Here is a 27,824-nt window from a genome sequence, read left to right as displayed (position 1 = left end):
TTTTGACGTACTATACAATGACCTTTTTGATGATTTTTAAACGTTTTTTTCTATAACAGAATGCATCTGTGGTGTAGCCAGACCTTACTCCACAGCGCTGTACAGATAAGTCTGGCAATGTAAAAATCCATAAGTGACTGCACTTCTGCATTGACTGGTCGTTATATAAGCGAGGAATGTCTAATCTTTGTTTCAGTAATCTTCATGTCTGTTCCCGGTTCTATAAATAAACACACTCCATGAACCGATATATCTTTACTGTACATTTCAGCCAAATAGTGTTTTTGCAGTTGATTTTATACATTTCTTCAGAAATATCAGACCGCATTAGATGTTTAAAAGAATGCTTTAATTAGCAGCAAAAAGCTCCTAAGTATTTTATTAAAATGATAATGTATAAAAGCCAACATACATTATATTGACAGTATATAGTCTATTGTCACTGAATGGATACACAAATAAAGAAAGCAATGAAAGCAACAATAAAACTGCCTTAAAATAGCCATACGTACATACATAAAGAATGATAACGAAATGCATACACATGCATTTGTATAAAAAGTGCTTTACAAATAGGCGATATTTAATGGTAAGTAGAGGTAAGCAGTCATTTCATATTTCAAAGAAAGTCTTGCATTGTCTAAATTGCAGTTTGAGAAAAGAGATGTTTTCTTGCCTTCCCATTACAGACTCTGAACACTTTTCTTTCTTTTTCCCGCCAGTCTATTTAAAGAAATACAGTTCTTATCCATGTTGTCTATGCAAATCCATGACTAGTTAAACACCTTCATGAGTTTGAAACCTCGTGGAGCATTGCAGTGGCTTGTGTGAAAATGTATTTAAGAGAGTGGCCTGAGAGCAGGACAGGAGGAAATGTACAAGTTCTTGTTGTTTAAGAAAAGATCTTGAATTTACTGCCATCAAGGGGTGATATCATCAGCCGTGCAGAGCCTGGGGAGTGGAGAGGCCGCCATTTGTTTCTCCAGATGACGGTAAAGAGTCGGGACACCAGCAGGACACATGCTAACACCAGCAGTACAACTGATTGGACACAAAAGAAAAAGAAAAAGAAAATGCAACAGTGGGTGATTGGGTCAGCCACCAAAACTTAAGTCATCCTCCAAGTAGGGATAGACCGATTATCGGTCCACTTTTTGGCAGTTTGCAGATTATCTGTATCGGCGTTTTATTTGCCTGATAACCGATAACCGAAAGTGCGCTAATTTGGCTCGGCTCCAGCTCTGTGTCTGTCCCTCTGCTTCGGTTTCCCCCACCACTGAGTCTGACTTAATGTCCCGCCCACAACACTATCTGGTCTTTTACTGTGTATTATGTTGAATGTTTCTAATTTAATAAATAATTGCTTAAAGCATTTAAACAAGTTTCGTGTTGGAGTTTGTAACATTCCAAAATCTTATTTTTGACTTAAAGATTTTCATTTTCACTGTAAATATCGGTTTCATTAAAGGTCCAATGACATGCTGCTTTTTGGATGTGTCCCCTAATACTGTATCTGAAGTCTCTTTTATATAGGCCTTAGTGGTCCCCTAATACTGTATCTGAAGTCTCTTTTATATAGACCTTAGTGGTCCCCTAATACTGTATCTGAAGTCTCTTTTATATAGACCTTAGTGGTCCCCTAATACTGTATCTGAAGTCTCTTTTATATAGGCCTTAGTGGTCCCCTAATACTGTATCTGAAGTCTCTTTTATATAGACCTTAGTGGTCCCCTAATACTGTATCTGAAGTCTCTTTTATATAGACCTTAGTGGTCCCCTAATACTGTATCTGAAGTCTCTTTTATATAGACCTTAGTGGTCCCCTAATACTGTATCTGAAGTCTCTTTTATATAGACCTTAGTGGTCCCCTAATACTGTATCTGAAGTCTCTTTTATATAGACCTTAGTGGTCCCCTAATACTGTATCTGAAGTCTCTTTTATATAGACCTTAGTGGTCCCCTAATACTGTATCTGAAGTCTCTTTCCCGACATTCAGCCTTGGTGCAGAATTACAGCCACTAGAGCCAGTCCCACAATGAGCTTTGCTACCAACTGCTACTTTGGTCGTTTGAAAGCCATGATGTCTCTCTCTCTCTCATGGGTGGGCCAAATTCTCTGGGTGCGCAAACCAGAGAAAGGGGAGGTAACCTTTCCCCTTATGACATCATAAAGGGAAGATTCCAGATCGGCCCATCTGAGCTTTCATTTTCTCAAAGGCAGAGCAGGATACCCAGGGCTCGGTTTACACCTATCACCATTTCTAGCCACTGGGGGACCATAGGCAGGCTGGGGGAACTCATATTAATGTTGAAAAAACTCATAAAAAAGAAATTTTCATGCCATGGGACCTTTAACTACTAATAATTGGTATCAATATCAGCCTTGAAAAAACAGTATCAGTCTATTCCTACCTCCAACTTTAATGGAAATCATTTTAGGTAGTATAAAAAGGCAACACGTCACTGTAGGCAAATTCCATTGATACAGTTTGTATGGATTTGGACTGTTCCGTCCAACAGTCAACTAAGAGTTAGATAAAGTCAGATGTCAGATAAATATTTAGCTTTTTAGGCTCTGCTATAAAGAGGGAAGTAGGGCTGTCGCTGGGGAAATCACAGTTGTAGTGATCCCGCTGTGGTAGCGGACGGTACCTTTATGTTACACTCACCCATAAACACAGAATTTGGAGTGGGATGAGCTGGATTAAAATGCTTGTAGATGTTCCCAACCAGAGCCACGATCACCACGGGGTACACTGTCAGGATGTTACGCACCCAACGGTCCACCACCCAGTTCTCAAGAACGAACCTGCACACAGACAAAGCAATCATTAACCAACTGGAAAATGTATTGGAGTGCAATATCTCTATAGATTTTATCCCATGTAATGTTGCTGATGACTTGAATAAGAAAATGAAAGGTTGATAGCGATACCAGACTTTCTGCACTGAAGCTTCCCTTAGCAGCTGCTGTCTTGAGTAAAAGTTGAATAAACTGTATCAAGTTTATTCAACTTTTCAATCAGTCCCTCCAGAAACACGCGATTATGCGATCGCATAATTCAATGCATAATCAGCCAAAGTCCGCATATTTATGCGGGGGGCCGCATTTTTTCAAATACGCTGCACTTTCGCCGCATTAATTGCCGATTTCCGCGCAAAATATGCAGGGCTTGCATGATTTCATAATCCCCGCATTTTCGTTGCAAAAAAAAAAGTCTTAGCCGAAAGTTGAAAAATGTTGCGTTTACTTCACACAAGAGCAGCCATTTTCCCCTGTTACCATGGGAACGTTATGAAGTGACGTAATTACGCGACGTGAACATCATCGAAAAGCTGCAAACCCCGCGATGAAGCCATGATGAAACCACAGTTTTTGCAAGTTCCCGCAATTTCATCGCATAAAATTGCGTAAGTATCCCGCATACTCCATCGCATTTTTTAAGAAAACGTGCCGCATAATCAAGGATTTTTGCCCGCAACAATCACAAAAAAACTCCGCGGAAGGACTGTTTCAATGCACGTTGCACGGCGTTCGACTGGTCATGACTGTTTTCCCAAGATGGCGCCTGCCTGTATAGTGAACAGTACTGTCTTTCTAAACTATCTTTTTTAATAAACTGTCTGTACACTTACAAAGTTCTCAATGCTTCTGTTTACATGTAGGGACCCTCATTATGCTACCGTGGAAGTGTGGTGCTATTTTGAGCCTTGTTAGTGGTGTAGAAATAGAGATTTCTTTTTACTTTACCAGTGCCCCGACGACTAGCGTTATAAGCTAATTAGCGGTTAGCACTAAAACTGGTCACATTAGATTAGCATGAAAACATATCCCAGAGAACGGTCGACTCGGTACACGTGTTATTAACCCCTAGGGTCATTTTGCGCCAGATATGTCCTTTAAGTGATGGATTCATGATATTGACATTGTCAGAACTAAAAGAAAGCTAATCTGCTAGTATCGCATCTATGGCTCTTCTACTTTTCAAATGCCCATCACGTCACCTTGTCCAATCAACGCTTACCATCCAACCACCTCGGCAAACAGGATGCACAGAGAAGCCGTTGCCGCCGTGCTCCGGTCCACCCCCCACAGGTGGAGAACCAACGAAAAGTTGATCAGAGAAGCGATGGAAGTCCACGTGGTGTAGAGAGCCAAACCGTTCTGGACCTGGACATATGAACATTTGTGAGCACAAAGATGACATCATTCACAGGGGACATTCCTTAACTATTGAGACTCATCAGCAATATAGTGAATAAAGAGCAAACACAGTCTGCCAACTAATGTTAACAGTTGATCACACTGATCGACAGCTTCGGACTTTTTGGAGACCAAACAACTAATCGATTAATCGAGAAAATAAAAGATGTATCAACTATGAAAATAACTTATTTGCAGCTCTACTAATGTACCATCTGTCCATATACACTCCTATATATATGTATATCATGTTTATATCCGTCTGTAGTTAGTGATCCACTCACACTCTACCGTTTGTTATTGGCCATTTTGGCCACCTAGTGGTTTTAACGTTTTGATGAACTTTGGCCTCCTGCACACTGGCTGCGTGGCGTAATCGTGTCAGCTGCGTGGCGTGTCCGTTTTTATTTCGGCTCCCATGTTAACAGGTTAGAGCCGCGCCGAAAACACGTCCATGCTAGAAATAGGACCAACGCCTATTTTTCACGTGACACGCAAGCGTGTTGGAAGCGTTTCCAGGCAAAAATAGAATACGAAAAGATGTTTATATGTCATTTTGACACGAATACATATTAATAAATGACATTTTGATGTTTGAAAGTCTCTAGGTTTTGACATGAATGCAGATATAAATGTAATTTAAAAAAATAAATAATTATCGATTTTCTAATATTGCACCTGTCAATACAGAACGAGATATTCTGTAGCCTATTTTGCCGTCAATACTGCCAACGTTGTCTTTGCTGTAATCAAATCAGTGTATATTTATGTTTAACATTTCATTTTATCAATGGGAAACATACATGTGTACAGACAAGGCTAGCAGCAGCAACGCCGTGTCAGACACGTTTCTGGTGTGCAAAGACATAGAAAACGCCACGCAGCCGCCACGCAACAGAAACGCCACTCTCACGCCACGCAGGCAGTGTGAAGCCGGCCTTATGCATGTTGTATGTACGTTGTCGGCTCGATAATTGTATTTCTATTTTCTGTCACTTCTCTTTTGTTGTGTTATGATTATATTTATATGTTGGGACCCCCTCCAAAACGAGATGATACGTCTCAAGGGGTTTATCCTAATAAACTAATTTGAACACGTACCAATATTCGGAGACAGGCCAGGTCTTTGCGATGGTACGTCTGTAACCAGAGGCCGTAGTAATCGGTGGCAAAGCAACAGAAGAACAAAGCAGTGTAGTTGGTGATCGCCATCAGGATTAATACAACCAGAGCTGCTAGCATCAACCTGCGACACAGAGGAAGACAAAAAGAGAGAGGAGCAGCATCTCAAGATCAATCGTTTCATTACAAGGGCACATTTCAGAGATAGCTGATAAAATGGATTCTGCCTCGAGTATTTGGCAACTTCCTCGACATCTAATTTATAATTTATACATCGCGTTTATAGCGACTACTCTAAGACTTAAGGTTGCAAAATGAAGTCCGTTTCTATAGAAGTCTATGAGAAAATGACCCAGACTTCTCACTTGATTTATTACCTCAGTTAACATTTTCATAATGAGTTTATGCCTCAATTGCTACGTACAAGTTTTTTTAATACAGCACGATCCCATTTATTTTAAAATAGAGATAAAGCAGGGGATGCTTTAGGGGCGTGGCTACACACCGACCTGTCAATCAGGACAGAGGCATAGCAATGCTAACCATGACACTGTGGACATATAAAATAGCTGTGAACTTGTTTTTGGGTGCTATCTGTGTTTTCATCTTAAACTTTGACCCTCTCACTGTGTGTTTTCACTTCATCAAAGTTAACTGGAACATGCGGTGGCCTAAAAGTGTCTTGATTCATACATTTCTCAGATGCAGTCAAACAAATTCCACTGTGTTATAACTGACTTATAAACTAATTGAGCACATAAATTATGTATTCGTAGAAAATGGGCAAAATCGTTTGGCACACATCCGCAGACTCTCTTTTAAACGGTAATGTCTAATACACTCATCCACAAGTCCACATTACACTTCGTTTGCCTTGCCGTTGTTGTGTTTAAGTTGGGTTTTTTTCTGTGCAAATGAATAAAGTGATCAGTAAAAGAAGCAGACATACTCTCTATCCCACAGCAGCAACCATATCACGTTCATCACCATGTTGGACAGCCAGCAAAAATAGAAGGAGTAGGGCAGCAGACACTGAGCCCAGGATCTGTTCACAGGAAGAGAGAGAGACAGCAGTTTCATCTGCATGCTGCTCCGACTATCAGACAAATGAATTAGATAGATAGATAGATAGATAGATAGATTGTAGGGTTGACAATTGGTGCTTACAAAAAAATATTTACACAATGAGATTTTTGCTAAATAATCATCATTAATCTGTATATAATAACTAAGTGGGGTAAAGGCAAATAATAGAAAAGCTAGAACAGTCTGGTAAGTTCAAAAAATGACATCACTTTACTGTAATCCAGCCATTAAAACCAGGGACAGATAACACATAACACTTACGATATCCAAAATCTAAGACGATATCCAGTCTCATATCACGATATCGATATAATATCGATCTATTGCCCAGCTCTAATACACATACATCATAAACAGGACGATCAAATAAGAAATCCACATGAATAATATGGACAATAAAACAAAAGATACTAAATAAGAAATCCACATGAATATGTACTAAGGGATGTATAAGCATGAGACGCTTGCAGTGACAGGGCAGGGACTATAAATATAAAAGAATAATGTAGACATACTAATATAAAAACTATAGCAGTGCAAGGATAAAGTTTAAAAAAAGACAGCATTAAATATGGGCATTATAAGGGAATAAAGTAGACAGTTATAGAGGATAGACACAAATCAACAGTCAATATTAGAGGTTTGAAGTAATAGGGTTACAGCCACTGTTCAAGTATTAAGTCAGACCTCAGTCCATGCTGGGGGAAAGAGGGAGGGAAGGAGGGGTTGTGCATTTGGGCTAATATAGCCAGTGAATGGTTAAATCTGCATGTGTAAATGTCTAGTATGACTACAGTGTGTTGATGCAAGCTTACCCTCTGAATACATATGTAGTGAGGTATAGGACCATCAGGGTGAGCCAGGTATAGATAACACCCCAGATAGAGAAGGTCCAGCCAGCTGGAGTGATGTCTGTCTCATAGCGGCCTGACACATTACCTGCAGAGGAATGGAAAGGACCTGGAAAACAACAGAAACGTTCAGTCACGAGTAGGCCTGCATGATTAATCGTTATAAAATCGCAATCTCGATTCACCCTGTTCACGATTAAATTTTTAAATAACTTTGATTGAGCTTCTCTTTCCAGCTCTCAGCGAAGGCGGTTGCTTTTTCTCCCTCTCCCTCCCAGGCCTACCCTGCTTGCTATCTTGTCTTGTGTTGTCTGCTGTTAACTTTTTAGAGACTCTCCCTGCAAGGCTCTACAAATACCTAAAAATCATGGAATTAAACAGTCACCCTGTTGGGGCTCTGCAAGCGAGACGCTCTTGGTTCCTCCCCCGTCTTCCCCACTGCCTGCTGATTGTCGTATCGGTTCTGGACTGTTCAAGGGTGTCACCATGGCAACGTGCTGTGTTTTCGCTACAACATTCTGCGGACCGGGACACTAGTGGGACTGCCGGGCTGTGCGTTTCTCAGCAGGCCAAACTCCCACAACCTACCCTCTCCCCAGTCCAATGCCTTCGCTGCAAAATGTGCAACTGTACATTTATGTTATGTTATGTTCAGCAGTGCAAATGTACTGTTTGTGTGCTTATGTGCTGAGGTGTTTTTTCATGTTCCCACACTGTTCTTATCTTTATGAGGATAGTCTGAGAGTTGCTTTTTTTTCCCCCTCTCCTAATGTCATGCTGTGCCCCTGCGAGAGTTAAGAGAGAGTTGTTTTGGCGCCGCATATGGCGACTCGGTGTGTCTGTGCGTGTTGCTTTAATGTGACATGCACCTACAGCACCAGGACAAATTCCTTGTGTGTGTAAACGTACTTGGCAATAAAGCTTTTTCTGATTCTGATTTTTTTTTTGATAAAAAAAAATATATATATATATATATATTTATGACTTCGATTCTCATTTAATTTTACGAGCCAACTGCATCACTAAAGCTACTACTTTCTTCTGTGAGTTTTAAGCATGGACTGTATAAAATAGGTTTTAAAGCGCTCCCAAGCGCTGCAGTGCTCTCCCTTCTCTTCATTGAAGCCTCTATGTTTACAGGCTCGTGGTGATGCACAATGTGCTATAGGTGCCAAAACAAATCTATGTTTGGTACTGCCAATTTGTTTTTTTCATGGTTCATGTGTGCAATAAACATTACACTTTGTGAGAAAAAAATCGTGGCAGAGAATCGTGATAGCTAAAAATTTGTGATTCATATTTTCCCTCGAATCGTGCAGGCCTAGTCATGAGGCCATTAAAAACCACCAGGGAGGGTCTGTAGGGCGAGTGAAGCAAAAATGTTCTCAACGTTATGTATCCCATGCACTGTCTGTGTACTGGATGTGTAAAGACAAAAAGAATTGGATCCATCCCGTCTGATACATTTTGAAAAGTCTAGAAAAGCTGCACAATTAAATCATTTAATCCCCATTTAAGTTAGCTGAAGCAGAAGTAGCTGAGTTGTTCTATTTACTTGTTCGACGTGGCAGACTGATCTCATGAAAATGGTGTATGTATGTTGGACGTGGAGTTTTACCCTTATTTATTGTTGATCCCTGCTTCAATAATAGTAAAAAGTCTTTCCAAAATGTAATCCAATATGGCATGTTGGATTACGTTTCTGAATTATACTTTCTTGGTCAGTTTGGCAGAAAGTACATTTGTTTTCAAAGTCCAAAAATCTTGAAACATAAAAACCTTTGTTGGAGTTATGTATTTGTTTCTGCATTTATTGTTTATAGTTTATGTATGCACCAACAATCAGTGTCTCTTCCTTGTAAATTAATCCCTTTCTGATTCTGATATGTGTAATATTTTCAGACGTATTACTTAAATGCGTTAGTGATACAGAATCTAAAAGGAGCGAGCCATGCCGCCGTAAAAATGATAATAAGAAAATAATTCCACACGGTACTATCTTCCTAGTATTATAGATATTTTCTAATATGTCTGATGACGCATCTGTTGCTCATTATATAAAAAAAAGAAAAACCCATCCTAAAATTGGATGTTTATGCCACACCCTACCCATGGATGTAAGTCATTTCTTCTTTTTTTTTTTTAAATAACTTTCCCACCTCCAGGAGCACCAGTAGATGAATTTGCGTTTTCCTAGGATGACGAAGGCATGTCCCGCCCTACTCTGCTTTACTCTGCCTCTGATTGGCTTGGTATTCTGTGGAGAATTTTACCCCAGCTAAACCTAACCAATCCAGCCAAAGAAGACAACGAATAGTAGCTAATCAGAGGCCTAGTAGGGCGGTCCATGCCTTCTCCATCCTAGGAAACGCAAATTTGCTGTTGGGACAGTTTTGTATGTATTTTTGTTGCCAGATATGTTGCTGTGGATTCTCATTATGATTGCTGTGAGCACCATAAATTACATTACACCCAACTGGCTAAATTGTTGGATCCACCAACATTGAGAGTAAAGTAAGAAAACGCCTAGCTATGTAATTTGGGTGAACCGACCATACGCGCATGTTTCCATCTGTGAGTAAACGTCACCGCAAATTAAAAGTAGTTTTTTTTCTGCCGTGATTTTACATTACTCTAGCTAGCTAATTAACGTTAGCTACGCAACAAGTTAACGAGTTTCCACCGATGCGTCATTAACTAGCTGGTGTCTGGGAGTCTCCCTCCCAGGGAAAATAGTTTCATAACCAGTGAAAACACAGTTGAATAACACAATGAGAAACACACGTCATGACACATGTAATAAATGCCAAATGTAACGTGTTGCAAACAATGTTACGTTGAATGCGCCAGTGTTAAAACGATTCAGGAAACTTTAGCTGTAACGTTAACTTGGCGCAATAACAAAAAAAAGGCCGAATAGCGTTATTTTGACTTACCTCTGCCCGCTCCAGCCAAAGCGTTAACAATTAAAACGGCGATAAAAACCACCGTGCACAAGATAATAACCACAATTCGGGGCAAACTGTTGTCCTTCATGTTAGGTGGCTTGCTGCTACGTCTCGTCCGGGTGTGTGTTGTGGTCTATGGCGTTATACTGGTCAACTATCACCGACTGCCAGGGTGGCGAGAACCAAACTAACTGTACCAAACGGAGGAACACGTTCACCGACCGACGCCTTTCCGTGCTTTGTGAACGCCCACTGCCTCGGGGCGACATTTGTAAACGACAAACATAAGTGCTCAGACTTCAACCTTTTCCCAAACAATCAGATTTAGTCAATATGATTATCCTTATGGATAATCATATTCATTGCAGTAAGTGGAGATGTTCTAAAGCCTTCCTTTGTTCATGGTTTATAAATGATTTTAAATTGGGTTTTTTTCCTCACTGAAAAAGATCAAATCTAGTAAAATTGCAAGAAAAATGTGTAGTGCCACATCTAGGAAACGACTTGTTATGATTTGATTAATCTCCCCTTGTGTGCCGCTCTAAATGTTAATTTTATTTTCTCTAGCCTTTCTGCTTTTGACTTGTGTATTTTTAAGTAGCTCCCTCGTTTCTGGTTTGTTCTTTGTTGTTTGTTTTTTTTGCTTAGGTAATTCTTTCTTGTACATTGACAACATTTGTATCGTATCTACGCATGTAGTCTATATTCTCTTTCCCCTACGAGAGTTCTGTATGGTTTGTTTTTTTGTCAATAATACAATAAAATACAAATACAATAATAAAAAAATATTTTCAAAAATTTCAAAATGTTTTTTTTTGTTTTTTTACAATAATAAAAAAAAAACAAAAAAAACCTTATTCCATGTATGACTACACCCATTTTAGACTGGACCTAAAGGCAGTAAATGGTTTTTTTCTTCACTGTCAAAATGAGTTTTGAGAATTTTAGGCAGATGTGCATTTGAGGTGTTATGGCGTCCTCTACAGGTAAAATAGTGGAAATACAGGCGCCACCACAAACCCAAACTATACTCTCTAAGTACATGTGCTTAAAAAGATAATTCACTTCAGTGTTAAAATATCCACGTTAGAAGGCTATAGATTATGTATTTACAGAATAGTCAATTGTTAATGTTTAGAAGCTGTAAAACAAAGAGTTCAGGCGGTAAGTTCAGTCAGTATATTACCAATACTGACCTGTCATTGGAACCATAACTTGATAAACTACTTTGCCACAATATTTACTTCCAGTATTGAAGAGATTCTGTAATAAAGTTCCATTGTGTCAAGTCCCAAGTGGCCTTGGTTGCTGCTTACCCCTTGTGCAGGCCTATACAGTGGCACTCATAAGTTTATGAACCCATGCTAAAGTTGACTAAAAAGAGGAATAAAAAAAATCATCTTTTGGAAATTGATCTTAATGCCTTAATTAAAAAAAATACGAAAAATCCAACCTTTAAGGACACAAATTTTCTTTGTGAATGAATAATGTATCGTGAATAAATAAATGTTGTTCCTTAAAATACAGTGGACATAAGTGAGTACACCCCTATGTTAAATTCCCATAGAGGAAGGCAGATTTTTATTTTTAAAGGACAGTTATTTCATGGATCCAGGATACTATGCATCCTGATAAAGTTCCCTTGGCCTTTGGAATTAAAATACCCCCACATCATCACATACCCTTCACCATACCTAGAGACTGGCATGGTTTTATTTCAGTTAACCTAATAGCTGGTTTGATTTGCAAACCTTATGGAAAGTACCCCATGCCAATCTCTAGGTATTTTAAGGAAGAACATTTATTTATTTATGATACATTATTCCTTCACAAAGAAAATTGGTGTCCTTAAAGGTTGGATTTTTCCTCATTTTTTTAAATTAAGGTATTAAGATCAATTTCCAAAAGATTCCTCTTTTTAGTCAACTTTAGCATGGGTTCATAAACTTATGAGTGCCACTGTATCCATCTGAATAAATACAGCTTGAGGAAGTATGTATTTTGTAAACTTTATTTTTAAAAAAAGAACCAAAAGATTCTGGCCATGTGTAGTTCAAATGCATTGGTTATGGTTATGTGTTGGCTTTACTTACAGTAGAATAAATAGAACAAAAAAGTCATAGTTACGATTTGTATACTTTTTCACAAAACGGTGTAAAACAAACAGTAAAGGAGCACATAACTGATTTTACACGACGTTCAGTGTACAGGTGGGGTAAAAAAAAAAATCTATACAGCATAGTATCGCAATATTTTCCGTGGCGTTACTGTATCGATACACAGATGCTGAGTATCGATCTTTAATTAGATAAATTGCAGGAGAATTGAACTTTTTTTGGTACTAAAATAGTACAATCAATTGCTTCGTCAATCCACTAGATGGTGTAGTTGAGTTTTTTTGCTGGTGAGGCCAGCGGGGGTGACTGCAGGGTTATTGTAGTAAACTACTGTAAAATGAAAATAAGCAGTATGAATTATTTTTAGTAAACGGAAACTAAATGAAAACTAAGACCTTCAAGAAAAACTGAACTGAAACAATACTGCCAGGTTACAGAAACGGATAAAAATAAACCCAAATCCTTTCATTCACCAGTCTGCTGGGGGTATCCTAATGTCTTGGACATATACAGTACTTTCTGTATATGTGGGTTGCAATATCGTTCAGTGGTTTGAGCCTGCACATGTTATTTGTTGACAAGTATTACAACATCTATGGCTACTTCTAATGTTAACATATAACATGAATTCATTGAAACAAACAAGCCCCTGACGTGTCCTTTTTTGATGTGGTCGTCTTTATCAAACGGTACATCCAATCCAAAAGTGACACGTGTGTGTTTGTGTGTGTGTGTGTGTGTGTGTGTGTGTGTGTGTGTGTGTGTGTGTGTGTGTGTGTGTGTGTGTGTGTGTGTGTGTGTGTGTGTGTGTGTGTGTGTGTGTTTGTTAGGAGGCCTGTGGTTGACAGCCCTGAGTCTCTGTGCTGCTGTTTTCGTAGTCTTTGTGCAAGTCCAGTGCTCCATACAGGCTCTCCAGTACCGCCAGTACTCTGCTCTGGACCGAATCCACCTGCTCTACCGGGCAGTATTCATCCAGACTGGACCTGGAAACACACATCAACAACGATCTTTAAATTCTTTCTTCACCGGGGCTGGGTTAGAATATTCGATTCTCCAATTCAAATCGATCTGTGTTTGAGTGATCTGATATCGATTCATAAAATCCTGAAATCGATCTTTTAATATATGCCTTTTCACCATGGATGTATAGCATAAGTAAAAAGCACTTTAGACATTGGGCGTCAATTCTTAATGTAAACATTAAATATTGGAGGGTTGCTTCTTGCTCGTACAATTTACAGCACAAGTTCTTTTATATCCAAGCAAAATTGGTTTTGTAACTTTTTTCTTTTTATATGTTTATTGTGACTTTCGGAGGCTCTTTTATATTTGTTTATTCACCTGTTTTGCACTTTTGTTGATGTTTTGCACCGATAGGACTGCATCCTATTACCCGTGGTGTAGTCTACGTGATATGCAGGTAAAGAAAGCTCCAGGATTTCCATATACCCACTTAAAAATGCCCAATGACCCACAACAACATACTTTCTATTACATTTTTGATTTATTTTGAATCGTCATCTGTTTTTTTTTTCTTCTTCACATAGGCTAAATAAAGGTATTTCCACTGTAAATTGATGCATAAAAGTTATCCGAATACAGGAAATTCAGTCGATGCTCAAAACCTCACCCCACTAAACCCCACTATGATATGCCCCCCCCCAAAAGGCAGATTCTGGCATATATATATATATATATATATATATATATACACACACACACACACACACACACACACACTCTTAAGACCGGGGGAAACATTGCAAGTTTTCCGCATTTCGCGCTAGTGGATCATAACCGGGTTGTAAGTACTGCTTCAAAATGCCAAAAGAAGAAACAGAAGCAAGAGACAAAAAATAGAGAGTAGGCAATTTATTGAAAACTGCATTTAAACTTAAACAGGCTGTTCATCAGCTGATCAAAAGTTTAAGACCATAGCCCAAAAATAAACCCACAACAGAACTAAAAGTGTCAAAAAAGGACTCAGTAGTGAGTAGCCCCACCGTTCTTGTTGATCACTTCAAACACTGGTTTCGGCATGCTTGATGCAACTGTTCCCAGGAGGATGCTGGGAATGTTGCTCCGTGTGGTGAAGATGGCTTCACGAAGGGCATCCACGGTCTGGAACTGACGTCCGTTTTTGTAAACTTCCCTTGCCATCCATCCCCAAATGTTCTCAATGGGATTAAGATCAGGGGAACACGCAGGGTGGTCCAAAAGAGCAACGCTATTCTCCTGGAAGAAGTCCTTCGTCAGGCGGGCGGTGTGAATTGCAGCGTTGTCCTGTTGAAAGACCCAGTCATTACCGCACAGACGGGGGCTCTCAGTCAAGAGGGATGCCCGCTGCAACATGTCCACACAGCCAGTCGCCGTTTGACGCCCCTGGACAACCTGAAGCTCCATTTTCCCATTGAAGGAAAAAGCACCCCAAATCATGATGGAGCCTCCTCCACTGTGCCGCGTAGAAAACATCTCCGGTGGGATCTCCTTCTCCAGTAACGTTGAAAGCCATCAGGACCGTCCAGGTTACATTTTTTCTCGTCAGAGAATAAAACTTTCTTCCACCTTTCAATGTCCCATGTTTGGTGCTCCCTTGCAAATTCCAAACGGGCAAGTTTGTGGCGTGGGAGGAGACGTGGCCTTTGAAGACGTTTTTTGTTCTTGAAGCCCTTCTCTCGCAGATGACGTCTTATGGTTATTGGGCTACAGTCAGCACCAGTAAGGGCCTTAATTTGGGTCGAGGATCGACCTGTCTTCACGGACAACCCGTCGGATCCTGCGGCTCAGTGCCGGTCTACCACTTGACTTTTTTGTCCCATAACTCTCAGGATCTTTTAAGAAATGTAAAATGGCGCGTTGCGAGAGGCCTTGCTTGTGCAGCTCAACAATCCTGCCACGTTCAAAGAGAGAAAGCCTTTTTGCCTTTGCCATCAGGAGATCATGACAGTGTGACTGCCTGAAGAACAATGACACGAAAGCCATATTTTTGTGCAGATTTTACCTTTATATGCCTATGGTCTTAAACTTTTGATCAGCTGATGAACAGCCTGTTTAAGTTTAAATTCAGTTTTCAATAAATTGCCTACTCTCTATTTTTTGTCTCTTGCTTCTGTTTCTTCTTTTGGCATTTTGAAGCAGTACTTACAACCCGGTTATGATCCACTAGCGCGAAATGCGGAAAACTTGCAATGTTTCCCCCGGTCTTAAGATTTTGTTCAAGAGTATATAATATATATATATATATATATAAAATATATAATATATAATATATATATATATATATATATATATATATATACACACACACACACTGTACACACACACAGTACAGTATACCAACTACAATACATTAGACTACACCACTACCGATTACGTTGTACAATGACAATCAAGACTATTCTTTTCTGAAATATCCCTAACCTAATTGGGATCGAATCTGGACCTTGTGAATCAGAATTTAATCGGGAAATCATTGCCGATACCCGGCCCTATTCTTTACTGCTATACCTTTTACAAGATAGGCCTGAATTCCGACTCTTACGTCTGTATGTCTTTGACTCTGTGTGGCCGTATTATGTACCTGGACATAGTAACCAGTGTAGGTTTGGGCAGAGCCTTCAGACACAGCTGTACCGCCGAGATGAGTCTGTCGATCTCCTCGTCGGTGCTGATGTGGTGAGGCAGCTCCACGGTGTCGCAGGTTAACCCCGCCTGATGGACCTGAGAGAGAGAGAGAGAGAGAGAGAGAGAGAGAGAGAGAACACAGGGAGAGAGCAGGAGGGTTGAAGCAAAGGGAGGGAGAGTGTAGGAAAGTAGGACCAAATCAACAAGCGTCAACGTGAGGGGAGATTGCAAAACATGAAAGAAGAGAGAAGCACGAGATCAGATAAACATTATGAGTGTGAATAAAACAATGCACTTGAATGAACATTTAAAATCTGCCATTTCATTTGAGTTATGTGTGCCTTTACTGCGAAAGGCACTGCTCTACAAATCATTTCTGAATGTTTCAAGAGTTTCACAGAAAGTTGAATGTTCAACTATCATTTGGAGTGTTCATCCCAGTGTTGCAACCTTTAGGCAAGGCAAGGCAGCTTTATTTGTATAGCACATTTCAGCAACAGGGGAATTCAAAGTGCTTTACAGAAAACATTAAAGAGAATTTAAAAATGAATACAAAATTACAAACAGATAAAATATGAGAATAAAATTCACAGTGCACTACAAGGAATTAAAGAAAGGCAGCATCAAAAAGAAAGGTCTTCAGCCTTGATTTAAAAGAACAGAGTTGCGGCAGACCTGCAGTTTTCTGGGAGTTTGTTCCAGATATGTGGAGCATAAAAACTGAACGCTGCTTCCCCCTTTTTAGTTCTGACTCTGGGGACAGAAAGCAGACCTGTCCCAGACGACCTGAGAGGTCTGGGTGGTTCATAGTTTACTAGCAGATCAGAAATGTATTTTGGCCCTAAACCGTTTAGTAATTTATAAACCAAGTATTTTTTAAATCAATTCTTTGAGGCACAGGAAGCCAGTGTAAAGACTTCAGAACTGGAGTGATGTGATTCACTCTCTTGGTCTAAGTGAGGACTCGAGCAGCAGCAACTGTCTGATTGATTTTTTAGGGAGACCTGTAAAGACACCGTTACAGTAGTCTAGTCTACTGAAGATAAAAGCATGGACAAGTTTTTCCAAATCCTGCTGAGACATAAGTCCTTTAACCCTTGATATATTCTTAAGGTGATAATAGGCTGACTTTGTAATTGTCTTAATGTGGCTGTTGAAATTCAGATCTGAGTCCATGACTACACCAAGATTTCTGGCTTTGTCTGTTGTTTTTAACATTGTTTAAAGCCGAGTGCTGACTTTCAATCGTTCCTCTTTTGCTCCAAAAACAACCCACTCAGTTTTTTCTTCATTTAATTTAAGAAAGTTCTGGCACATCCAGTCGTTAATTTGTTCAATGCACTTAGTCAGTTTTTGTATTGGACTATAGTCCCCAGGCGATAAGGTTATGTAAATTTGTCTGTCTGCATTAACTATGGTAACTTATTTTGTTGTTTTCCATAATCTGAGCCAGTGGAAACATGTAGATGTTAAACAGAAGAGGCCCCAAAATGGAGCCATGGAAGCGAAAATTAACCCTAAAATCAAAGAATAATCGTGGTGAATAATCTTCTTCTTGTTATTTTGGCCATAATCGTGCAGCCCTAACATATAGTAGTATATTGTAGCTGGGGTTGGCAGTTACAGTAGAACTGAAGATCTCTGGGTTTGGTCATAATTTCTATCATTTTACACAGGCTCGGGCCGGGCTCGCGTTCCGGGTTGCACGGTAAATGAGCGGTCAGGTGATGCGTTTCGATTAGCTCGAAAATGGATTCTGAGGAGGTGAAACGGAGGCTGGGCTCTGGAGGACTTATTTTATTTCTTTGTTCCAACTTCCAAGTGGCCTATAGCCTCCATTAGTCATGAATAAATGATGTTAAACAATGTATAAATGGCTCATTCTTGACAAAAGGCAAAAGAGCTGTGTGCGTGCGCACATTTGAATAATGTCGGGCTGTAAACGGGTTCGGGCTTTTAAAAAGCTGTCAATCAAAATGTACTTGTCGGGCTCGGGCCGAATTCTGTCGGGCTCGGGCCTTGTCGGGCCTAACTTTTAAGGCCTGATTACAGATCTAAGTTACAGTACAGACATTCTTACCATTTCATAGTCCGGGCACAGATTCCTTGACTTCAAACTGGAAACCAGTTGGGCTAACGAAGCCATGCTGAAAACACATGGAGGAAACAAAGTAAGATAATACACTCTAGCTGATTCAGAGATGGGGACTCGAGTTTAGGTTAGCCAACATGTTTTTACTCAGCGTTGGCCATTGACTTGGACTCTAGCTCAGAGACTTGTGAGCATCTTTGCTAACAATGGACAGAAAACTAATGTCCATGGCATGGAGTTTCTACAGTCTACAGTCACACAATGCAAGGCTCTGCACCTTATAGATATATGATATGTTGTGGCACACCGCCCCTGTCAAATAAAAAAAATCAACTCAACTAAACTCAACTAATCAGCTGGATAGGTTTTACACTTAACATTAAATTATTACCATGGGCCTTTTTCACAGCCGACATTTTGACATTTACTAGGAAAAGAGAGTGCCCCTTTAAAAAGGTACATTAACTTCAATGCTAAGGAAGCACGGGGTTTAGTTCTCTATACATTTCGGGTGAAATGAACCCAGAGAAACGTTACCCAGGGTTGCTGGCCCAGCGTGTAACCGTCTCTTCCCCATCGTCCTCTAGCAGATCAGCGAATGCTGCTTCCAGGTCTTCTAACTGATGTACACGGAAATCCACACACTCATCAAGCTCCTCCTGGACACGCACACAAATAATTAATTATTTTCTCTAGCCTCATGCTTTAACAGTCAAATGTAGAGACTTTTTGTTATTGAAATATCTGTTAAGTATAAGGTAAGAGGGTGGATTGTCGGTTGTGTAATCTTTGGTTGAAACCCATTTGTAAAACAAAAAGTCTGACCTCAGCAGCATCAGGCCTGGGTCCTCTGAAGTTGTAGAGCTCCTTAAGGATGGTGTACTCTTCCTTGACACAGCCAGACAACAACAGAACAGAGGTCAATTCAAGGAAACATGTTTAGCATTTTTTACTACATTTTTTACTTTTTTACAAATGAAATGAAATGAAATGTCCTATATACATGGACATAGTTTTTCGCACATTTGTTGGACTTCAGGCTATAACTGGTCTAACGCTGCCTTCACATTGGCACAGTAGATATGGCGGCGAAACGACCAGAAGTCATTCTTGTCCTATGGAGATTCGCAGACCGCATGCGAATGTGTCTGAACCGATGCGAACGAGTGCGGTGCGAAAGAAAATCGTGTCTGTTCATGTCATCCGGATGCGTTAAAAAAGTTGAACTCGCACGACAGGCAACGGACGGTTCTTATCTGACAATCCGAGCGGAAGTTAGCGTTGCTATGGTACTGGTAAACTAATCTGAATTCGTGCAGAAACAATGCATAGGATACCTGCTATGGCTAAGTTGGTTAGCAACAGACATGGAACTATTAACATTATACCGCTATATCACATTTAACCGACCTGACATATCAACGTCTTGGGCAACTTTTCTCCACGCAGCAGCCTTTCTGTTTATATCTCTATAGCCCTCAGATGAGAGGTCATAGAGAATTGGACATTCGGACACTGACAGAATGAGTCGTTAGTCTCTCTGCCATTTTTTTCTCCTACTCGCTTCCGACGTTTTTCAACGGTGTAGTACCACGTCCACTGGGGGCGCATTGCGTATGACGGAGCTGATTTCAAGTGCCAGTGTGAAGGCGGCGTGGGATAAACAGGTGTGTAAAAACTTAAACTTTGGCATAATGTTGCGCTCATTAACTTGTATTAAAAGCATTCTTAGATATTCATCATCGGGAGGCTACGACGTAAACTTCGGTGTCTGACAAATGCTCGGACTTTAAGAGAGGAAAAGTGGAAAGCTAGTGAAAAGTGGGAAACTGCAAATATGATTTTGTATGAGGCGTGCACGGGTAATATGGGTTTGCTTTTGAATTGTACTTTGGTTTAGTGCTGGTTTGGTTTCATATTATGTACGTAATGTATGCAAGTGATTTACGTTGAAAAAACAAAAAAACTACTTTCTGGATATGATGCATTTCCTGTCGAAGCCAGGGATAGTTCCAAAACTCTTAGACTGCTAGAAAGTGGTAAGGATAATGCTCAAAATAATAAGTATAGAAATAAGGTAGCAGTCAAAATTCTCTTAAAAAGGTACACTGTGTAGGAATTTGTTGCGGTGAAATTGTATTTTGCATTCAAACGAATAGTGCTCTCTAGCGCCTCGCTTTTTCAAATGCGTGTTGCAACTACGGTAGCTGTTATGTACCAAGAAGCTATGACAACATGTCTTCCAATTTTTGCTTTTTTGGCGACGAGGATTCTGTCTCCTGTGGCTCGGCATAAGTCTGATCCTCCATTATGAACTAAAGTGCAGTGCAGGCTTTCAAATTTGCCGGGGTAGTGACAAGCGCGTCTCACTGATCTCCTTCTCCGTTTCAGCTGGTCTCAGTCCCGTGACGCTGGCTCTGAACGTAAACGCGTTGTGGATTAGCTAGACAGGTAGGCTAGTGCTTTATGTCCCTCTCAGTGATTATAGTTTTTCAAAATGGTGGAACGACATGGAAGCCTCCTTGGACTTGCCCGTCCAACGTAAATACAGATAAGAAATTCTTCGCTTACGAGGATAAGTCAGATCATTGGCAGAGGTCATTTTACACCAATGAGGACATATTTATGAATGAAGACATTGATTTTAACTAATAAAATACTTAAAACACTACACAGTGTACCTTTAATTTGTAGATGTTGACTGGTTGTTGATTAAAAACATGATTAGGGTAACTTAAAGAAAGGTTTGAAAGCAATCACAGCTGCTACGGAACTAAAACATGAGGTGTAGAAGCAGGAAATACCTGTGTGTATAATTCCTTGAAGGGATTCTTACATGAAAAGAAATCCAAATCAATGTCCAAGATGTATGGCTCGGTCTCACTTAGAAACGCAGTTATATTCTTTACAACATAACTGGTGGATCCTTCATCATCGTCGCCACCCAAACTCGTCCCAGTGCTGCCCTCTGCTGGTTGCAGCGTGTCGGTGCACCTGAAGGGGGCCTCGGAGCAGCTGGCCTCCCCAGCTTTACTGCACTCTGTACGGGGTCTCTTGGCAAACCATCTCGCAGCGTCCTCTTCACTTTTCTTTTCTGAAATGTTACACAGAAAAGAATGTTAAAACACTCTCGCACACCATTAGAGAATGGAGTTTATAATCCAGAATAAAATCCAAAATTAAAACAACCCCCCACCGAAGGAAGGCCGCGTTCAGACTGCCTGCGTCGACCGTCCGAAAGTCCGGCAAAAACTCAGGCCTTTCCATCCATTTTGAATGGGGGTAGTGCGTTAAGGCTGCAGCGGGGGTTGCCGCAGGGGTAGTCTATATCCTAGGGCTGGGCAATATATCGATATTATATTGATACCATGATATGAGACTAGATATCATCTTAGATTTTGGAAATCGTAATATCGTGATATGACCCAAGTCTTTTCCTGGTTTTAAAGGCTGCATTACAGTGAAGTGATGTACTTTTCTGAACTTACCAGACTGTTCTAGCTGTTCTATTATTTGCCTTTTCCCCACTTAGACATTATGTCCACATTACTGATGGTTATTTATCTAAAATCTAAATGTGAAGATATTTTGTTAAAGCACCAGTTGTCAACCCTAGAATATCGCCGCAATATAGATATCGAGGTATTTGGTCAAGAATATCGTGATATCTGATTTTCTCCCCATCGCCCAGGCCTACTGTCTCCTTCGCGTTCCACTTCCGGGATCGCTCCGGTGCTGCAGGAAATTCCGCCGGATGCATGTATTTCCCGTTTCCTTCCGCTTTCTTTGCGTTGGAATTCTAAACTCCGGTGGGTTTCTGAGGACTATGGTTGACTGCTCCTCAGATCTCTGCAGGGTAAATCCAGACAGCTAGCTAGACTATCTGTCCAATCGGAGTTTTCTCTCGCGCGACTATTTTACAGCGGCTCTGAGCGGAGTTTAGCACCGCCCATGACGATTCCGATTGGTTTAAAGAAACGCCATTAAACCAGAGCATGTTTTCCTCCCATCCCTAAATGCTGTGTGGAGTAGCCAGACACTCCTTCAGTGCGCTGTGGAGGAGGGTCTGGCAAAGCAGGACTAACACAGGGGGACCACTCCAAAAAACGCAGCGTGCCTGCGGCAAAACGTTGACTGACTCAATGTTTGGAGAAACGCCACCCCACATCACGCTGTGGTGGCCAATCGTGTAACGGAGATCAGACTTGTCAGAGTGGTTTGAGGCGGTGTGAGAATCCCGTACAGGAAACAGGAAACATAACTGCCTTTAGTGCTGCCACAAGAACGCTTTAAAACATTATGAAGGGTAAAAAAAGGAAACAAGCACTGAACCGCCCGGGAGTTTGTGTAACAGCTGAAAGTTTCCTGCAACAACAAAGCACTCGCTCTGTCTCGCTCGTCTCTTTTTCTTTCGCCGTGAAATGAAGCTGCCTTCAAGTGCGGTTGGAAACGCCGATGGAAAACAGTAATTGTGAAATATAAGGTCTATGTTTTGTTTTTTTTGTGTCAATGCCCAGAACGTCTCCAAGCGACCTGGAGTACAACAAACCCCTTTCCCCCCCGGTGCTGAAAACATCTGGAGGCAACAAAATATTTCCGGTTGGATATCAAAGTAATCCAACTACTAGTGTCGCTAACTGTACTAGAGACTCGCTGTCTCCTTCCCACCTGCCCTCAGTGGCTTAAGAACACACCTGGAGGTGACCCGGGACTTGGTTTAACAGGATTGACTTTGACCACATTCAGCCAGAGAGGTTTAGAGTTCTCTAGCTGCTTCTCCGACACGTACAGACCATCGCTGAGGAAGTAGTTGTCTGTACTGGTCACCCTGCGCAGAGGGGAGGGAAACAGAGGGAAGAGGAGAGAGGGTGAGAGGAAGTGGAGTTTATGGACAAACCAAAGAGAAAAGAAAAAGGAAAACAAATGAGGGGAAAGAGCTGTGCTGGAGCTACATAAAGTCACAAAACTCTTATGTACCAGAAAGATAACAGGGTAAGTTGTCTTGCCCTAAAGGTGCAAATGTACAAGTGGGGAAACGTACGAGTCAGTCAAGCCCAGTTTGTACAAACCTAAACAGTCCTGAGAAGAGGCTAAGCTTTCACATAGCATTTATTACCGTAAGTCACCAGCTAGCACTAGCTAGCTTTGGTTGGCAAGGTGCTATTAAAACATGGAACATGACATTTGTAGGCACCCAAAATGTTCCTATTAACCTACATGAACCGAAATCACACAGTAAGAGTTTGATACGAAAACACCCCCCCAAAAAAGTTCACGGCTAATTTAATGTACACAGGGCCATGGTTAGCATTGCTAAGCCTTTGTCATGATTGACAGGTCGGCGTGTAGCCACGCCTAAACGCATTCCCTGCTTTATCGTCAATTTTAAAAAATAAAATTGGGCCATCACTTAGAGTTTGGCGTTTTTGGTCCGTGCAGAGCTCTGTATCTAGTCCAATTCCAATTCTTCCTTCTGATTCCGGTTCTTAGCGATTCTCGATTCCGATTCTTTGAGGGGTGGAGTTGAAACGGGTCACTCACATTCTTATTTCACAGATAAGAGGAAGATTTTATTTTGATTCAATGATGATTTACAGTTTTACCGGGCTTTTTCAACGTAAAGTAAAGCCACACTATAGTAGAGTGCAGCTTACTGTGCTCCATGGCTGCAACACAACAGGCCTGGAAATACGGTGGCCGCTATGGAAACCAAGACTTGCGCATGTTAAATTTGGAACCGATGATTCAAACCAAAATTCAAAACCAAATTTTCCCAAATTATCCGCTTCCCGAACGTAATTTTTGAAACGATTCCCAGTTGGAACCGGTTCTTGATGCCCAATCCTATCTATAGCTTACCTAATGGTGGTGGTGGACGAGTCTCTTCCTACAGCCATCCTGTGTTCTCCCTCTCTGATCTGCTGGGCCCAGTACGGATGCAGCCACGCCACACATGACACATGGCCAGCATAGACCATGGGCATTATCCAGTTTTCTATACTCAACTCACTGAAAAACAAACAACAACCCTACAGTGATTGGTGGAGTCCAACACAATGTAACAGTCTGACTTTTAAGAATATCCATTAGGGCTGCACGATATGAGGAAAATATGCAATAATGTGGTTGAATATCGCGATAACAATATTACTTGCGATAAATAAACAGATATTAAAGTGTACTCAGTTCTGCTAAAGTACAAGTTGCTTGTTGAATGTTGAATTTTAAACAAACGACAGGAAAAAATGTCATTCTTTTATTGAACATTGAATTGAATATAAAAGGCACCGCAATAAAAAAGAATGAGTGATATTTTCTTTCAACCAACAACAAAATTATCTGTCTTTCGCGATATGTTGCAGCCTTTTGCGATGTGTATATCGCGCCAGTTGATATCACGATGACGTTAAAAAAAAAACATATATTGTGCAGCCCTAATATCCATCCATTACCTGTAAATGGCTACTACATGAGCAAATTAAGTGGCACTCCCATCGCCGCACAAACCTTAATAGTTTCTCCTTATCAAAGACTGTGTCAGCGGACATGTTGACGGGGATGAGCAGATCAGGATGGGAGTCTAAATGGACCATCTTTATGTCCTTCAGTGGAAGGTGTCTTGATGCAATGGCCCGATAAATATGACCCACCACCTAGTAAAGATACAGTAAAATAAGCAGTTTTAAGATCTTGGACTCATTGATGTGTGCTGAGAAAACTGGTATTATATCTAAGTTCTTTGGTTGCCGTTTATTGGAAGCTCAGAATCTATCATAGAAAATATCCTAAGACACTTTACATGTGATTCATTAGCTCTTTCGTCAAAAAAGAGCACACATTACATTGTACTGTTAACTGACACATCAGACAGACATAATGGCACCTGTGCACAGGGTCTCTGCAGATTTCAACAAGTCAAATTTCAGACTTTTTAAGACCTTTATGAATGAAATTTTAGACCTACTGTATATCACGACATAAGAGAACAACGAAATGCAGAGTCGCAAAAGTACTTGCAAAGTTCAAATTCAAATTTAATAAAAGCGACAGAGAAATAATAATCGGTAAATATACAGCAAATTATATTTGGACATGCAAAAGTAAGAACTACGACGCAACAGAATAAAAAAAACATTTCAGTGAGCATTAGCGGCGTTACACGGACGTAGGAAAATTAAGACCTAGAACACAATACTTCAGTGAATTTAAGACTGTTTAAGGCCTAACATTTTAGCCTTTTTTAGACTTTTTAAGACCCCGCGGAAGCCCTGTGTGCAGAATCAATAGGAATCATTTACACGCAACACCCAAAGTTATGCCATGTTGGTAACTCTTGATGCAGCAGTGATTGCCACTTACACTATTAGAACAACAGTTACAGTCAAATATACAAAATGTACAAAATATACAACTTTGTCAAAGCAGTTTGACAGTTTGATTGCTGAAATAATTCTGGGCTCAGATTTGGTTCAGGCTGCTTTCCACCTCATTTAACAATCCCAACAGCTGAAGGACAAATCTGGCCCACAGTTAAAGATTGGTAATATTTTTTTTTGGAACAGAATGACAATTACAGATACACAATATGAACCCTATTAAAATTATGAAGGGCTCATCATGGCCACTGACAATTCCAAACCTGCCTGTGATTTGCAAAATTCTGGATGGTAACATCTGTTTTTCTAAAAGGAACCAGAATAACTAATGACAGACAGTTTTAGAAGGCTGATATCTGACCAGCCTCGCAGTCTATCTTTGGTACAGTAACTGCAGAGATTGCTATGTGGCTGGTGATTGGCTAAAGGGTGAGCGGCAGGGTTAATGTGACAACAACACTGACAAATGAAATCTATCGCTATGAAAGCTGCCAATACAGATGTAAAACAGACAGAAAACACAGTTTTGGGGAAAAAAGCAAATGTCAATAATTTAAAAATTAACTCCAATTAAAACGGTTACTATAAAAACATAATAGTAGGTACTAGAGCTGGGCGATATGGCAAAAATCAAATATCACGATTCTTGACAAAATACGTCAATGTCGATATTGTGGCGATATTGTAGTGTGTAGTGTTTTCACAAAATATTAACACAATGGGTTTTGATAAATAATCACCAATAATGTGGATACAATGATTAAGTGGGAAAAGGCAAATAATAGAACAGCTACAACAGTCTGGTAAGTTCAGAAAAGTACATCACTTTACTGTAATGCAGCCTTTAAAACCAGGAAAAGACTTGGGTCATATCACGATATTACAATATCCAAAATTTAAGGCGATACCTAGGCTCATATATTGATGTTGATATCATATTAGATATATGTCATATTGATATATTGCCCAGTAGGGCTGGGCGATATATCGCTATAGTGATATGAGACTAGATATCGTCTTAAATTTTGGATATCGTAATATCGTGATATGACCAGGGTTCAAAATTAGTACCATTTACCAGCCAAATGCTGGTAAAATATGCAATTGGCTGGTAGATTTGCTTCACTCACCAGCCAAAAAACAATGGTAATCTTTTGAGTAGCTGGTTAAATTTGAACATGCACTAGCCATTTGGTGATGTGCTTTTCTCAACTTACTAGACTGTTCTAGCTTTTCTATTATTTGCCTTTATCCACTTAGACATGATGTCCACATTACTGATGATTATTTATCTCAAATCTAAGTGTGAAGATATTTTGTTAAAGCACCAATTGTCAACCCTAGAATATCGCAGCAATATCGATATCGAGGTATTTGGTCAAGAATATCGTGATATCTGATTTTCTCCCCATCGCCCAGCCCTAGAAGGTACATATAATACTAATGAGCAGTTAGTGATAATAATAATAATCAGTATAGTTACACGAGAACACGTCCTCTCCAAGCTTAAAAGCCAACAGCAAGCTGTGTTTCCCAGTCAGAAATAAACTAGGGAATATTAACGCTAACGTTAATCAACTATAGCTAGCCATAGATATCTATGATAGCAAGCTCGATATATAAACATACATGGAGTCATTTTGTTGATCCCAAGTGGAAGTCTCGAAGGACAACGCAATTTTACAGTTGTATATTTCAGCTGTATATATATATATATATATATATATATATATATATATAGAAGGCCAGGCTTACGTCGTGGTGGTCATCCACTATGCACACCGGCAGCTCCTTGTAGAACCTCTTCAGCGGCACGGAGCTCATTGTAACAGACAACAACGTACGTTTACTCCGTCCGTGAAAGTAACGTTAACGTTATTATTACTCTCTACTTGAGATAATTGACGTCACGTTGTCACACTCCCCTCTAAAGCACATCGCTTAATCAAGTCTCGTAACAAATTGTTTGATAGCAGAACCAGCTGAAGCCAAGGCTGGCATGGCTTGGCACACACCGGAAATTACACCAAGCATTGTTTTTATGTCCGGGTAGAAACAAGAGTCAGGATAAAAACAAAAGGTTCCTAGTGTTCGGTTCTAAACTATGGTTCTAAATTGTTAGAAAAAAATAAAATACAATTTTTAATGCATTGACTGTCATCTGCACTGCATACCCTCAGTTCCATTTCAACTGCAAGCTTTGTATTTATAACAGTGCACTGATGTTATCATTCCAATGCACCTTAGCATATTCCTTGTACATATTTATCCCCAATAGTATTGCCTGTATATAAAGCCACTACAGCTTAGCAATGTAATATTCAGAAGTAAAATGTCTCGATATAGATAGATATAGTGGGGCAAAAAAGTATTTAGTCAGCCACCAATTGTGCAAGTTCTCCC

At 40.2% G+C, this 27,824-nt stretch overlaps 2 protein-coding genes across 5 annotated transcripts; both read right to left on the bottom strand.

The window, feature by feature from the left end:
- Positions 1–242: 242 nt before the first annotated feature.
- Positions 243–13,141, bottom strand: LOC116043987. Of its 2 annotated transcripts, XM_036005265.1 has the most exons (8): positions 13,118–13,141; positions 10,201–10,330; positions 7,229–7,373; positions 6,277–6,372; positions 5,307–5,451; positions 4,027–4,172; positions 2,671–2,810; positions 243–1,041 (listed from the first exon to the last, which is right to left on the bottom strand). In XM_036005265.1, exons 2-8 carry the CDS (start codon positions 10,298–10,300, stop codon positions 893–895), a joined length of 921 nt encoding a protein of 306 aa, XP_035861158.1. In that variant the 5' UTR covers positions 10,301–10,330; positions 13,118–13,141; the 3' UTR covers positions 243–892. The 2 variants fall into 2 exon arrangements, with proteins under 2 accessions (XP_035861158.1, XP_031146904.1); XM_031291044.2 differs by lacking the exon at positions 13,118–13,141 and having other exon boundaries at positions 10,201–10,379.
- Positions 12,208–27,444, bottom strand: c9h5orf22 (chromosome 9 C5orf22 homolog). Of its 3 annotated transcripts, none has more exons than XM_031291040.2 (11): positions 27,177–27,444; positions 24,553–24,698; positions 23,905–24,054; positions 22,740–22,873; positions 20,850–21,139; positions 18,871–18,933; positions 18,583–18,704; positions 18,034–18,100; positions 15,910–16,049; positions 13,127–13,312; positions 12,208–13,050 (listed from the first exon to the last, which is right to left on the bottom strand). In XM_031291040.2, the coding sequence occupies exons 1-10, from the start codon at positions 27,243–27,245 to the stop codon at positions 13,156–13,158; spliced, it is 1,338 nt and encodes a 445-aa protein (XP_031146900.1). In that variant the 5' UTR covers positions 27,246–27,444; the 3' UTR covers positions 12,208–13,050; positions 13,127–13,155. The 3 variants fall into 3 exon arrangements, with proteins under 3 accessions (XP_031146900.1, XP_035861157.1, XP_031146901.1); XM_036005264.1 differs by having other exon boundaries at positions 12,208–13,040; positions 13,129–13,312; XM_031291041.2 differs by having other exon boundaries at positions 12,208–13,064; positions 13,157–13,312.
- Positions 27,445–27,824: the final 380 nt, after the last annotated feature.

The sequence above is a fragment of the Sander lucioperca genome, chromosome 9 (assembly GCF_008315115.2).
Source record: "Sander lucioperca isolate FBNREF2018 chromosome 9, SLUC_FBN_1.2, whole genome shotgun sequence".
Taxonomy (NCBI): domain Eukaryota; kingdom Metazoa; phylum Chordata; class Actinopteri; order Perciformes; family Percidae; genus Sander; species Sander lucioperca.
Note: the sequence above shows the minus strand (reverse complement) of the source record. Positions and strands in the feature narration are given on the sequence as shown.

What these genes read in the sequence shown, in the direction of transcription:
- LOC116043987 (XM_036005265.1), bottom strand. Translation starts at nt 10,300, where the DNA reads ATGAAGGACAACAGTTTGCCCCGAATTGTGGTTATTATCTTGTGCACG. An exon ending in TTGCTGCTGTGGGATAGAGA is followed by an intron (nt 5,452 to 6,276) that starts GTATGTCTGCTT and finishes TCTGTGTCGCAG; the next exon opens with GTTGATGCTAGCAGCTCTGG. An exon ending in TGGCCTGTCTCCGAATATTG is followed by an intron (nt 4,173 to 5,306) that starts GTACGTGTTCAA and finishes TCATATGTCCAG; the next exon opens with GTCCAGAACGGTTTGGCTCT.
- c9h5orf22 (XM_031291040.2), bottom strand. Translation starts at nt 27,245, where the DNA reads ATGAGCTCCGTGCCGCTGAAGAGGTTCTACAAGGAGCTGCCGGTGTGC. An exon ending in CCAGGCCTGATGCTGCTGAG is followed by an intron (nt 18,705 to 18,870) that starts GTCAGACTTTTT and finishes GTGCGTGTCCAG; the next exon opens with GAGGAGCTTGATGAGTGTGT. An exon ending in ACACTGGTTACTATGTCCAG is followed by an intron (nt 13,313 to 15,909) that starts GTACATAATACG and finishes GTGTGTTTCCAG; the next exon opens with GTCCAGTCTGGATGAATACT.